This window comes from Rhizophagus irregularis, chromosome 16 (assembly GCF_026210795.1).
Source record: "Rhizophagus irregularis chromosome 16, complete sequence".
NCBI classification, from domain to species: Eukaryota; Fungi; Glomeromycota; class Glomeromycetes; order Glomerales; family Glomeraceae; genus Rhizophagus; species Rhizophagus irregularis.
In genome coordinates, this window is record NC_089444.1 from 3,268,041 (window position 1) to 3,281,807 (window position 13,767).

General features: G+C 22.7%; 1 protein-coding gene across 1 annotated transcript; it reads left to right on the forward strand.

Moving 5' to 3' along the window:
* Window positions 1–1,906: 1,906 nt before the first annotated feature.
* OCT59_008426 (uncharacterized protein) lies at window positions 1,907–3,041 on the forward strand (the record flags this gene model as incomplete). The annotated part of the gene is made up of 6 exons (XM_066142453.1): window positions 1,907–2,140; window positions 2,276–2,316; window positions 2,528–2,533; window positions 2,645–2,683; window positions 2,758–2,918; window positions 2,996–3,041. Exons 1-6 carry the CDS (start codon window positions 2,116–2,118, stop codon window positions 3,039–3,041), a joined length of 318 nt encoding a protein of 105 aa, XP_065999334.1. The 5' UTR covers window positions 1,907–2,115.
* Between the last annotated feature and the right edge of the window lie 10,726 nt (window positions 3,042–13,767).

The window sequence follows — 13,767 nt, forward strand, 5'->3', positions numbered from 1 at the left end:
AGACACCTTTATTATAGGGGCTTAGAAAAAATAAATTGTTTTGGTAAACAGTAGTTTTTCACATGCAAATACAGTTACACAAGAATATAATACCGATGGTAAATAAGGATCGAAACAGTAGGAAAAATATTATACAAGATGCAAGAGAGAATTTTTACTATTAACTTTTCTTTAAGCCTTTTTACAGGTAAAAAAGATCAAAATATAATAATTTTCGATAAGAGATCTACTAGAGATAAAGTATTTATAGAATTTTGTTAGGAGAGAAATTTAACCTCGTTAAAAAGTTGCAGTATTTTACTATTAGAATTATTTACAAGATTGATGAGAAATATTTCAATTATAGATTTTCAACTCATTGTTTTTTCCGAATAAGTAATGATCAAATTGGACGGTCAGATCGCACGTTTTTAATGGTCTAAAAAATCAAATTGAAGGAGTCGCGAAAAAAATCATTTTCCTATAGTAAGAGAATGAGAATTTTTTTAAAAAAAATTCTCTTATTTCTCTTGTTTCAATCATTATTCATCATGAAGAGATGGGTAAGGTTATACTATATTTAATCGAGTTGACATCTAATTATTTATTAGTGTCAAGAGGTGGTTTAAAAATCAACTTTTGATATTTGACAAATAAACTATTGAAGTTAATACATTTATTTTCAAACGGTTGTGTATTATAACCAATGGTTATTCTTGTCTCAAAATAATCGAAATTAAGTACCATCATGCTTTTTGGTAATAATACCTATAAATTTGCAATGGATAATTCGCCATTACGCTTTGGTATTCAAAAAAAATACATTTTTTCTAAGTTAAATGTTTCCAATTTAAAACATTTATGTGCAGCAGTAATAATAAGATTTTGGACAGTATATAGAAAAATGTGGAAGGAAATATTATTAAAATTCTGTATCTAGTACTTTATGAAAAAAATTATAAATTTACTCAAGTTTGCAGATTAGTAAATAAAAATATTTTATTTATTTTTTTTCTAAGTACCAAAAAGTATTGATAAATTCAATGCATATTAAATTATAATGAACAATATATTTACATATATATAATTAATATCCGAAATAAAAATGATACAATATTTTGTTTGGATATATATATAACCTGAAATTTTTTATTATATTCATTCTTTCTACTATTTTTTTATTTACTTCATTTTATCTTAAAGACCTCAGTTTTTTTACCTAACCTTTAAAAAAAAAATTTAGAATTTTACCTCATTTAAAATTATTTATCAGATTATAAACATATTATTAAATATTATTGAATATATTAAATGTCTGCTTCTACTATTGAACTTTAAACTCATACATATATACTGTATATAATATATATATAATAGTACAATAACAAGTTCATAATGTCTATCTGTATTGTAATTTGTAATCTAAATTGCGTGTAACATTGTAAACTGGGACCAAGAAATATACTTACCTCATGGCAAAAAAATTTACTATTAGGTGTAGATGACCATGCCAATCATGGGCAACTCTTACCCTCTATCACCATCAATCCAAAGGTTATCCCTAACGCATTAATTATTAATTTTGGGAGCAGTATTATATTTAATTTAAGTATATGAAGCATTTTAAATGTACTGCGTCCATAATGACATAACACTACTGCGTCCGTAATGACGTAAAACTATTCTTGAAATTTTATCAGTTACTATATTTGTCCAAAGTTACGTCAAAAGATCTCCATCCTTAAAAAAGGTCATTCCATATGCAGTTTAAGCAATGAGAATAATACTTTTTTATCATAATTGGAGTATTAAAATTCAATGATTTAATGATTTATAGTAGGAGGCAACTGAAACTGCCACCCCTTATGACTACTTCTAAACAAGAACACATCATATCAACACTCCCACCCTTATTTCAATTTATAAAGGATTCCTTTCCATTCAAGAATTTTATAATGCTTATGTTAATAGCTGTGATATCCATCATATTACACCTTTATCCAAGATTAATGTTGCCCAAATACTTTTAAATGAGTTGGATATAAATAGTAACTGAATGTATATTGATGGTAAAAAAACTAGAGTTCTTAATATAACCAGAGTTATTACAAATCAATTCCTCTACTAAAGTCTAGAATGTTAGGAGCTATGAATGATAAAAGTATATGAAATTTCTTTACGCTTTTACGCTTTACGCTTTTACATTTTACGCTTTTACGTTTTTACATTTTTATGTTATGCTTTTATGTTTTTACACTTCTACCTTTTTTAACAAATTATTTTATTATTATTTTAGCGACAAAAAAAAAGGAAACTAGTGTGTTGTCCATCAGAAAGGTCAGTGTTTGTCAGAGGCAACGATCTCAGTAACATTAGCTATCGACAGCTAAAAGAAACTATTATGAGATATTCAATCATTCAAAGACATAATCTCAACTTTCATATTCTCAAAAATTCAGACTTGCCATAAGAAAAATAATAGCTATATTTTTATATTATTTTATTATTACTAACTAATTATTTTAATATCATTAATTAATGTTTTTAGTTACAGGTACATTCATTTTAAAGCGAAGTATGAGACATCAATTTTTTATTATGCCGTCCATAATCAGAATTTTACTGGACCAATGGAACCCAAATAAAATTTTCACCATCTAGAAAGACAGGCTCAAATAAATTTACTAAATATAAAGTTTATAAGGTATTGATCAAATAATATCTATAGTATCCTTGAAATATTCACATACATTTCATATTGTTAAATTGTTAATACAGGATCCTCCATCACTTGAACAAGAAGAACAGCCACTACCACCGCTACCTCTGTCACCACCGCTACCTCCACTTGAACAAGAACAGCAACCTCCATCTTCACCAGATCAACCTCTACCAGATCAATCTCCACCACCTCCAATGTATGTTGTATATGAACGAAGGTAATAAATATATTGCAAATTGATTGATATTATATATACACAGTTAATTGAATGAAAGATTTTATTTACATAAAAAGCAAAAGAGTATGTTATCGTAATTCAAGTCCCCGAATTATCCAATGAAGATGATCAAACTGTCAAAAGAAACTCTAACCATATTAGAAAATTTCATTAGGAACAAAGATATATAATAACTGGATCATGAGAAAATGTCCATTAAGTTTTGAACTTAAAGAAATGTAAGTTGCATAGCTTAAATGTGTCTTTAATTTTCTTTTAAAAAATAAAAACAATAGGTTAAATACTATTTTTTATGTAGGATTCGGTCAATTTTACTGTTGTATTGATTTTTTTTTTAAAAAATAATTTTGTAAATATATTTAATAATAATAAAAAAAATTAATAATCAAAAAAAAATTAAGGCAAAATTTTATTAACTGAAATTGGATTAGTTGATTGGAGTGCACACGGATCGAATAGTTTTTGATTGATCTCACATCGAATAATAATTCTATTAACATATAAAATGGATAATCGGTTACCATTATTTTGAAGTTTTTCTCAAAATCGCTGAAGTTGAGAAAAGCATAAATACAAATTTTACTCAAAGTCATATAATTAATTCAAGACTAAATAAATGTTGATTTTGTTTTAATTTGAATTATTCTTTAATAATAAATCCGATATATATTGATATTTTAACTGAATGTACAGTATTATATTTTAATAGACCATTAATTGCATTTATTGCATTTACTGTATTTCAAATGTAAAGAATAAAAATAAATAAAATATTAAAGATTATACTCATTTAAATGTCAAGTACAACATTTTATGATACTAGTAGATACTCTATTTCTATTTTAAAATATTTTGTTAATAAGAAATTGAAAAAATTAAGATGAACTTCATAAAAGTCAAGATAAAGCTCATATAATTTTCACATTTCTTTATTAATTGCACAAAATGAATAAACGGTAAAGGAAGTGTATTTTCAAATGATATAATACATTTGGCGTAATATATTGTTTCAATATAAATATTTTTCCTGTTTAATTATTATATAGTACAATATTACTAATATTTTTCTATTAATGGTTAAGGTTAGTAAAATATAAGGAGATTATTAAATATCATAAACTATTATCAAATTAAATATATTATTTTACGTGACAAATACACAACGCAATTTAATTAATAAAATAGGTATCTTGTTTATTCAAATTTGGAAAAGGAGTTCATTTGTTTGTTAATTATTATAATTTATCATAATAGACTTTGTAAAATATTATTATAAACAGACGGATTTTTTTTAGCAAGATACGTTTTACATAAATCTAAAAGAATCTCGGAAATGATCTGCATATTGTTTTCCATTCTTAGTTGATAATTAATTTATTTCGTTATTGATTTTTTTGTCTTATATTTTAAATTTTTAATAACAAAAAAAATTATAATTTTTATTAATATGTCTTAAATAAAATAAAAAGAAAGAATAAAATATTTTGTTTTAAAAAAAGGTGATATTATAATAGACTTTATAAAATATTTTTTTTTTTTAGCAGGATTTCGGAAATGATCTGCATGATGTAATTATCATTGTTTTCCATTTTTATTTAATAACTAGAGGATTATAATGTGCGGTGACTTCGTCACTGCCAATTGATCTGTTTAAATTGAAATGTATAATATAAATAGTATAATAATGTATAATAGTGTAATATTAATTTTATTATTGTTATGAACTTATTTATAAAAGAGATAGCAAATAGGTTAGAGATAATTGCAGTGTAATAGACCTTAAAGAAGATACTTCAATTGACATATGAAATCTATTGGATCAAAGATTTTATAAGGTATTATAATGGATGAAAATATATTCATTATTTTATTTTTAAAATTTTTAAATTATTTGTTGCCATTGTAAAAAAAATTTTTTTTATTAATTAATCATTTTATTTATATTAATAAAATAAATAAATAATCTTTTTGTCTATTCTTACATTTTATTTTTATTTTATTATTTAATAAATAAATAAAATATGAAATAATTTTGGGTAAAAAATCAAAATTTTTATCTAAAAAATAAATAAAAAATCAGAATTTTTTTAAAAAACATTTTTTTTTTTTTGATATCTAAAATATTTTATCTAAAAGAGCAATAAAATTTGATTGATTAGTAAAAAAATAAAAAAATGAAGAATACTGATACTGTAATAAAAATATCACCTACTTGTAGCTTCCACAATCATAATTAGTCCCTTCACTTTAAGCGGACCTAAAGTAAGAAAAATAATTCTTCCCTTATTTTTAAAGTAAAAAAAAAATAAATATAAACTAACAATTAAAAATTACTATTATCATAGAATTGCCCATTTGACCTTGCTATTTTGAGCTAGTATAATTTAGTTTTTCCGAAATTGATTATATAATAATTATTACTAAATAACAATAATTAGAAAAAATATAGTAAATTTACAGTTATGTAAACAACCTTTATTTAAGATTTTAAGGTAAAAAAATTTTACTTCTCTCCTAAATCTTAATTATTTAATAATTATATAAGTAAAATATATTATAATAAAAATCAAAATAGAAATCAATATAATCAATATAAAAATCAATATAAAGATTGAAATAATAATAACATTGGTTAAAAAAATATAATTTGCCGTAACATGTCAATCTGGTTGATCATTTTTTTGATCGCAAAATAATTTACACTCATTAATAATAAATAATATTTAAATATTTAAATAATGTTTATATTTTATAATTAAAAGTTGTTTTTTTTAATCATATTAATAAAAAAAATGGTATAAAGTATTAATATTAATATTAATTTAATAGTTAATAATCATATTGTACCGATTTTTACCATAGCATATTAATCCGGGTTGATCATTTTATTTGTTACAAAATAATATTTTACTAGCCGTAACCTGTTGCGCTGCGCTGGGATATATATTAATTGCATATTATAGTATTATGTATTGAAAAGAAATTATGTTTAGAAATTTTGTTACTTATATAATACTAATTTTGTTTGTAATTAGAAATTTGAAGAATTGAAAGTAAATAAATAATTCAAAGTAAAATAAATAATAAAATTAAAATAAAATAAAAATTTAAAAAGGTGAAATAGAAAAATTCTTTTACATATTAGAAAAGTTTTTTGCATGTTAATAAAAAACTGAAGTAGTAATGTAGATTTGTATTTAATATTAGACTAACAATTAATTTTTGTATATATTCAGTATTCTGCACACCGTATCATATATATGGTTTGCGTACAGTATATTTTTCCAGTTTTACCCGTATGTTTTATACTTGTAAACAGTAGAAAAACTGTATGTTTTATACTAATAAACAGTATATTATTTTATATTTTATATTGCGAACAGTATACTTTTCCAGGATAAACCGTATATTTTATACTGATAAACAGTACTTTTTTCCAGTTTAAACTGCATATTTTGTACTAATAAATAGTATATATTATTCAATTAAATCGTATATTTTATATTTGCAAACAGAATTTAAAATGCATTTATAATCAATAAAATTTTTTATAAATAATATAAATAAAAAACTAGTATAAAATAATATACTATTTGTAAAAAAAATAATATTAGCAAAATATAAACAAAAAAAAAAGAAATTTAATTAGTAATATTATCATTATTTTAAATATAAAAAAGGAATAATAAAATTTTAGTAAAAAAAAAGAAATTTAATTAGTAATATTATCATTATTTTAAATATAAAAAAGAAATAATAAAAAGTTAGTAATATTATTAATATATTAGTTAGATATAAAAAAGTAATAAAATGATAGTAGTAATGTTAGTAATATATTAAAAAAATTAAATAAAATACATAAAAGTAAAAAAAAAATATAATTAATATATGTTAACATATAATATTAATATAAAAATAAAAACATAAAATGGTGTACATATAGTTGTTTAATTAATATTGTTAAAATTCATCATTACAATTCCAGAAAGATATTAGTGAAAGTAATTGTTGATATACGTGCATATCACTTTTTGTATAATTAGTAGTTTGGTACAAATATATATATTATATATTATCAAAATAAGTTTTTTATTTAATTTTTATTATTATATGTTAAAATAATTTTGGTATTCATTTTTATTGTCTTTTTTTTTCTAAAAAAAAAGAAAAGAAAAGAATATTTTTGAAAAAATAAACAAAAAATAAACAATAACGTGTTATTAATGCATGTGATCAGCGATCAGCTGAATTTTAATTGGTTAAATATAGAAATGCGAAAATTAAAAAGCAGAAGTATTTTTTTAAAATTTAAATCATACAGATTGTTTTTAAAGTTTAATTAGTAATTTAAAAGTTCTTTTTTTTTTAATAAGAAAATTTGTAAAAATTTTTCTTAATACTGCTTAATTTTTAAATTAAAGCCTTAATACTAAATTAGCTAAATTAGAATTAAGAAAAATTTGTGAGAATTTTCTTTGATACTGCTTAATTTTTAAATTAAAGCCTTAATATTAAATTAGTTAAATTAGAATTAAAGCCTTAATACTACTAAATTAGTTAAAGAAGAATTAATATATGGGCTGATTTATGGAATTAAGTTTTTATATTCAAAAAACTAACTTTATTAAGAAAATGCAAATACAAGTTACATGAAAATGATAGATTCACACCGCTAATATAAATAAAATTGATTTGATTATATTATTTTTTGATTTTTTTTAATAATATCATTAAAATTAAAGAAAATTAAATATAATTGTCATGACAAAATATTGAATAACTTAACATGTATGTGTGCTAGATGAATGAATTTATATTCATTAGAAAGAGGTAATCAAGAGCTATCCATAAACCAAATATCACATGAATTGGATCACAAGTTGCTGAATAATTATGTTCAATATATTTATTTTTAACATTTGACTTTAATCGTTAATATCTTCACATCTAGTCATTCAATTTGAATAATCTTTTTTCGTTCAGGTAGAGTAGATTCTGGGCTTTCATATGAATATAAATATATGTGTTTAGCATACACGTACGCCGAGATATTAACGATTTTGTTAATTGAATAAAACTCTGACACAAAAATTTTTAAAATTATAATTCTTACCAAAAGATGATCTTTACAGGTATTATTGGGCTCTTTTTACTTTACTTAACAAGTTTTTATTTGCCATTTCTGTTTTAAATTGAATAAATTAATAAAATCAATTTTAAAAAGTAATTAACAAGTAGAATAAAATTACTAGTATAGTAAAAAACAAAAAAAATATCTCAAAAACTCTAAATCATAACTCACATTTTTATTTTGTATATATTTTTACTAAAAAAAAGAAGGAACTAAAGTTAAAAATAAATGAAAAAAGATTTTTCTTATTAATAAAAATTATTAATATTTGTTTTCTTACTTACTGATTAAAAAAAACCTGCTATATATGCCTATAAACTTTTCTAAGTCACCTAACAAAAATCTGATTGAAAAGTAATTGAAAAGTGATTGAAAAAGAAAGTAGTTGCCATTGTTATTTTTGAATAAACGTTAAAAAATTTTTTTTTATTTTTTGATAGATTTAGATCATCTGATTATGTAACACATACAATTTAAGCTTGTGAAACATAATTCTTGTTAAAATGTGCAAATCTTTATATTTGGCTAATTTCACGAATTGGCAGTATTAGTGTTTCGATCCGGGCAGAAATCGTCATCCGGATAAATTAAAAAAATATCCGGTTTCTACCCAGATTATCTGACTCGGATAAAAATCCGGATATATCCAGGTAGAAACCGAAATCCGGATAAAATTATTTAAATTTTTTTTACTGTAGATCATTTTAATAAATAAAATTCGTGGCATTCATTTAATTTAATGTGGCATTTAATTAATTAAATATATGGCATTTAATTAACTACTAAATTCGTGGCATTTATTAAATTTATGACAATTAAATTTCGTGGGATTGATATAAAAATTTATTTATAGCATTTATTTTTTTATTTATAAATTTAAGTACAGTTAGTTAATGTAGTCCTAAGCCCTAACCAAAATAAATAAATACTGTAATCATTTTCTTGGATTTTTTTGTAATTTCACTTGAAACATATTTTTGAATAGTGGAAAATAATTCATAAAATTATGGAAAACAGTAACGTTCAAGATTATATTACTTTAAGTGAAAATGAAGAGTCCAGTGATGAAGTTACAGAAATTGCTCTAATACTAAAAAGAGGATAACCTAAAAAATTATCTAGGACACTTGGAAAATAAAGGATGATAAGTGCTAGTAAAATAAGTTAACTGTACTTGAATTAACAAGTCAAATATCAAATAATCCAAATCCCTTTAAACTAACTACTACAATGACTAAACCACAAACAAAAGTGAGTTGGGTACTATGGGAATATTTTGTTAGAAAACAAAGTGAAAATGGAGAAATACGTGCATATTGTCAGTTTATATCAGATAATGGAGAAAATGTACAAAAAGTTATAAATATGATGGATCTGTTGTTAATCACCACCCACAGAACACATTATATCTGAAAACAAATCAATAATAAATGCCGCAAATTTAATATATTAAATTCAAATTATGTGACAAATCTTGTGACATAACTTCTAATTTTTCCTTGTGGTTAACGAATAATTAAAACAATAAAAAAAAATATTTAAAGTAATCATATATAATATTTTAACTCATCTGAAAATATATGAAATGTTATGATTTAAATTTTTTTAAAATTTTTTTTTATTTTTTATCTGGATTCCGGGTCAATCTGACCATTTTTATCCGGATATTTATCCGGGTAAAACCCGTAATTATCTGGATACCTAAAAAAAAAATTATCCGGGTTTATCCAGTTGAACCCGGCAACGGATCAAAACACTAGGCAGTATTAAAAAAAATTCACAAGAATTTTCCTTGATACTGCTTAATTTTTAAATTAAAGCCTTAATACTACTAAATTAGTTAAATTAGAATTAAGCAGTATTAAGAAAATTTTGCAAGAATTTTCCTTGATACTGCTTAATTTTTAAATTAAAGCCTTAATACTAAATTAGTTAAATTAGAATTAAGCAGTATTAAGAAAAATTCGCAAGAATTTTCCTTGATACTGCTTAATTTTTAAATTAAAACCTTAATACTAAATTAGTTAAATTAGAATTAAGCAGTATTAAGAAAAATTCATGAGAATTTTTCTTGATACTGCTTAATTTTTAAATTATAATTTATAAAAATGATTTATAATTGAGTTTTGAATTTAGTATTATTAATCAGACTTTGAACTTAAAAATTAAACAGTATTAACAAAAATTCTTGCAAATTTTTTAATAATTGTGATTTTACATCAGTGAGTTTTTGGGTAGTACATATTAGCGGATACTAGTATTGTTTGATGCTTTAAAGTGTAGAAAAACTTACCCTATCACACGTCAAATAAATAAAAATTGGCGAAAAAACCAGATAGCCAATTTTTGGCTATATTTGTCTGATTTGTAGCTTTTTGTAGCCGATTTTTTAGCATGAATTGACAAAAATTAGATATGCCAATTTTTAAATTGCATATTCAAATCGGACTGCTGATTTTAGCTATATTTGTCTGATTTGTGACTTTTTACAGCCGTATTACCAATTCTTAACCACATTTTTCAACTTTTTCACTATGCAAAAAAACTGTATATACATTATGAAATATATATTTTTATAAAATTATATTGTAATATTGAATTAAATTTTAAAAAATATTTTATTAAGCAATATTAAATAAAAAACTAATCTTAAAAAATTAAATTTTAAACAAAATACATTTAAGAATATAAATTTACTTGTAATTCAATGTAATACACACAATTATAAAAAATTAATAACTCCACAAATATTAACTGTGCCTTCATTAAAATAAATATTCAAGTAGATTCTAAGCTGCTGAACAATTTTCAATTAATTAAAGAAGTCGATTTACTTTGGCTAAAGTACTCAAAATACGCTCTGAAGTAACAAAATAGAAAAAATAAAATTCGTAAATGAGTACCGTTGTGAAATCGTAAATAACTCATCAAGTATTAACTGTACCTTCGTAAAAATTAATATCCAAGTAGATTTTGACCTGCTGAACAACTTTCAATTAATAAAAGAAGTCGATTTACTTTGACTAAAGTGCTCAAAATACGCTCTGATGTGACAAAACGGAAAAAAATAAAATTCGTAAATGAGTACCATTGTGAAAATCGTGAATAACTCATCAAGCATTAACTGTACCTTCGTGAAAATTAATATTCAAGTATATTTTGACATGCTAAACAACTATCAATTAATATAAGAAGTTGGTTTGCTTTGGATAAAGTGCTCAAAATACGCTCTGAAGTGACAAAATGAAAAAAATAAAATTCGTAAATGAGTACTGTTGTGAAAATTGTGAATAACTCATCAAGTATTAACTGTACCTTCGTGAAAATTAATATCCAAGTAGATTTTAACCTGCAGAACAACTTACAATTAATATAAGAAGTTGATTTACTTTGGCTAAAGATCTTAAAATACGCTCTGAAGGTAAAAAAATTTGTAACTTAATACTACAGTATTATATAAAAAATGTAAATAATTCCAAAAATATTAACTGTACTTTTATGATCTTAACAGTTTTAAACTTACTGAACTACTTTTAATTAAAAGAATAAGATTTACTTCAGCCAAAATGCTTAAACCATACTTTGAAATATATGTAAAAAAAATATAATATTTGTTTATATTTTAAATTATGAGTTATTTAATTTAAATGTATTTATATTTAAGAAAAAAAATATTTTAATTCTATTTTATAAAGTATTTAAAAAGTATTTTAGTAAAGTTTTTGAGGCAAAAAAATAATTATAAATGAAATAAAAAAAAAATCTAATAAATAAATATTAAACCGTTGTAAACGGATGAATATTAAGCGTGGGCAAATAATATACCAAATGGACAAATGTAATTGCCAAATATTAAGAACAAACAAATTAATTATGAATTGGCGTAGATGGATAAATGATTAGCCGAAAAGGATAAACATTTAAGAAAAGTAATGATCTACATGATGCAATATTTATTGGATGATTAATAAAGAACCAATAGAATGATTAGAGTCGATCAATTGCGGCTTAGCAATCTTTAACAATAGGAACAATTAGAAGGGATAATTATAAGCCACAAAAGATGGATTATAAGCAAAACACATAAAGTGGGAAGATAGCGGATTAAAAGAACATATAAAATAATGTCAGAAAGATTAAAGGACATAAAATAATATAAAAAAGATAATACAAAGATAATACGAAAAGATAATACAAAGACAATATAAAAAGATAATATAAAAGATAATATAAAAAGATAGTATAAAGATGGAACATAAAAGATAACGTATTAAAAAGAACATATATATATAAAAAGATAACATATTAAAATAGAAAATACATGCATATTAAAAGATAGCATATTAAAAGATAGCGTATTTAAAATATAGATAGCATAAAGATAGTTCAAAGATAATATGTAAAAAGAACATAAAAGATAGTATATAGATAGCACATATTAATTAGAATAGAAAGTAGCATAAAATTTGTTTAAATAGAGAGCGGTGAGATCCCCCAATTCCCTCTGTCATCAATTTACAGAGTTGCCACATCGAACGGGCATTCCCATGGTCGAACGAACGAATAAACGAACGAACGAACAATTAAACGAACAGCATAATTATCAAACAACATAAACAACGAATAACATACAACAACGTTCTTGGTTCACGACATAAATAGCGTTAGTAATATAAAACGTCGAATGATATAAAATAAAATTAACTTCTCTAAATTTTCCCCAAATTATATCCACTTTTACCTTTAATTTCAAACTTCGATAGCTCTCGCTACGAATTATTACTTTCCAAAAGTGTATATTTAATTCATCTTAAAATTTCCATTTATTCAATTAAAATTAATTAAGCAAACATTAATTAAAGTTTAGGGCGAACCTATTACCTTTAATTAACATTAAACTTTACTAACAAATAATTAAAAAAATAAAACTTATATTTTTATTGAGTTCTGTGGATGAGAACTGTGGAATTATTTTGAATTCCGTTCTCTTTTTATACAAATTTTATGCTACTTTCTATTCTATCTATATACTATCTTTTATGTTCTTTTTACATATTATCTTTGAACTATCTTTCTAATATACTATCTATATTTTAAATACACTATCTTTTAATATGCTATCTTTTATATATATATATATTATCTTTTATAACATCTTTGTATTATCCTTTTATATTATCTTTTATATTATTTTATGTTCTTTAATCTTTCCGACATTATTTTATATGTTCTTTCAATCCGCTTCATGTGTTTTGCTTATAATCTATCTTTTGTGGCTTATAATTATTCTTTCTAATCGTTCTTATTGTTAAAGATTGCTAAACCGCAATTGATCGACTCTATTTATCCTATTGGTTCTTTGTCAATCATTTGATAAATATTACATCATGTAGATCATTACTCTTCCTAAATGTTTATCCTTTTCGGCTAATTATTTATCCATCTACACCAATCCACGATTAATTTGTTCGTTCTTAATATTTAATAATTACATTTGGTGGTTGAATTTTATCATCTTTTCGTGCTTGATATTCGACCGTTTACAGCGGAATTCAAAGTAATTCCACATCTCAGAGAGACTGCACATCCACAATGTAATTTAGAATAGTTAAATTTAATTATTTGTTAATAAAGTATAATATTAATTAAAGGTAATAGGTTCACCCTAAACTTTAATTAATGTTCGCTTAATTAATT